Source organism: Arachis ipaensis, chromosome B09 (assembly GCF_000816755.2).
Source record: "Arachis ipaensis cultivar K30076 chromosome B09, Araip1.1, whole genome shotgun sequence".
NCBI lineage: Eukaryota > Viridiplantae > Streptophyta > Magnoliopsida > Fabales > Fabaceae > Arachis > Arachis ipaensis.
In genome coordinates, this window is record NC_029793.2 from 144,051,404 (window position 1) to 144,052,937 (window position 1,534).

Genomic DNA, 1,534 nt, shown 5'->3' on the forward strand with positions numbered 1-1,534 from the left:
TTATTGACCATAGATAATACCATAATATCAAGCTTAAATCTTCCTGATGTTTATTGGAACTCAATTTTATGTTAAGCCCCAACAGACGATGAAAATAGAAAGAAAGAAAACTTCAATGGCAATCTAATACTCTATATACTTTGAAATAGGCATACACGAAAAATGTGCTATTTCAATGATGCAAGAGGCTAGGATTATTCATTTGCATTTCCTCAAGTAATGAAACAAGTGATGCAAATACCTTCTACACCAAAGAATCAAATTCATTCGCTTCCCAGATACCGTCGCTTTGGCACCATGCCGATGACGACCACTATGAAGAATTGCCTGTCCTGGAACGTGGGAATAATCGAAGATCTCCTACAAGGATTTGATTGGATTTTAAAACAAAGGTTCAAATAAAATCCATTAGTACTTATATTCAGTCAATACTATTCCAATACCGTTATAATATCATTTAATGTAGAGCATGAATTATTTGAAATCAACAGCTCAATTCAAAATATCTAGGAAGCGCTTGCTATTGCATTTTTGCCTTAATCACACCCCAACAAACACGAAGCGTTATTGCTCTCAATTTGGATTGTCTCAGGTCTCAGCTTACATGACAAATTAGAATCTCCGTATTAAGCTTCTATACGAACAAAAAAACATATACATAATTTTTAGTCTAAACTTCGGAAAGAATCTGTATTTTAACAGATAAGATGACGTGGAAAAGGAGAACCTCTTATTCAGCTATTAGCAAGATCAGAGAGTCAGGGGAATATATGTAACATCCAGCATTTTTATTCAAATAATATGAATCATCAATGTTACTAATTTCTCAGTTTAACTTTAAGAATGTATTCATACATGCTGAAGAATATATAGCTAAATACATGGTATTGAGTCCAAAATACAGTAAAGATGTCGACATACCTCTAGTTGGGAATCTGAATTCACATGTGCATCACATCGAGCACCCCGGAAGAACAGTTCTCCACCGGAAAATTCTTTACCCAAGCAAATATTCAAGGTAACTTCTGAGTCATCTATATGGAAGCCTGCAAAAATATTGCTCTTAAGACTTCAACAAAAGGCTAATAAAGCTACAGGGTTGAGAGGGGAGACAGAAGTCTGGTGTGAAAGAAATCAAAGCAAATAATACATTTGTATGATAGAGAACATATGTAAGCATACGGGTACACAATACAAGAAGGAAATAGATTGAGTATACTATTAAATCAGCGCGAGAAAAATATCTAACCGCATTGAACAGTATATATAAGGCAACAAGAGGCAATCTTTTGTTAGAGTGAACTTGAATTTTAAAAATCAACATAAATTGGACAATAACTGAAATTCAGTCGGTCAGGACGAAGAAAAGATATCCTACTAAACTCAAGACATCTGACTGGCATCTCTGCATTTCATAGAATCATCGGAGCTCTTAACATTAAAAGCTAAAGTAAATACCATAAAGAGTATTGTAAAGTAAGTTAATATTAAACTCTAAGTAGAATTGCTGGAAACAACCTACATATAACTCATC

The 1,534-nt window shown here is 34.0% G+C and overlaps 1 protein-coding gene across 2 annotated transcripts in view; it reads right to left on the minus strand.

Moving 5' to 3' along the window:
• LOC107618564 (uncharacterized PKHD-type hydroxylase At1g22950) overlaps positions 1-1,534 on the minus strand; it is a 4,438-nt gene that overhangs the window by 869 nt on the left and 2,035 nt on the right. The window contains exons 6-8 of one of the 2 annotated variants that reach the window (XM_016320663.2): positions 922-1,046; positions 242-360; positions 156-167 (exon numbers count right to left, since the gene is read on the minus strand). In XM_016320663.2, the coding sequence (XP_016176149.1) occupies positions 156-167; positions 242-360; positions 922-1,046 (256 nt within the window). Of the gene's footprint in view, positions 1-155; positions 168-238; positions 361-921; positions 1,047-1,534 lie in introns of both variants that reach the window. The other variant, XR_001615294.2, reaches the window with a different exon arrangement.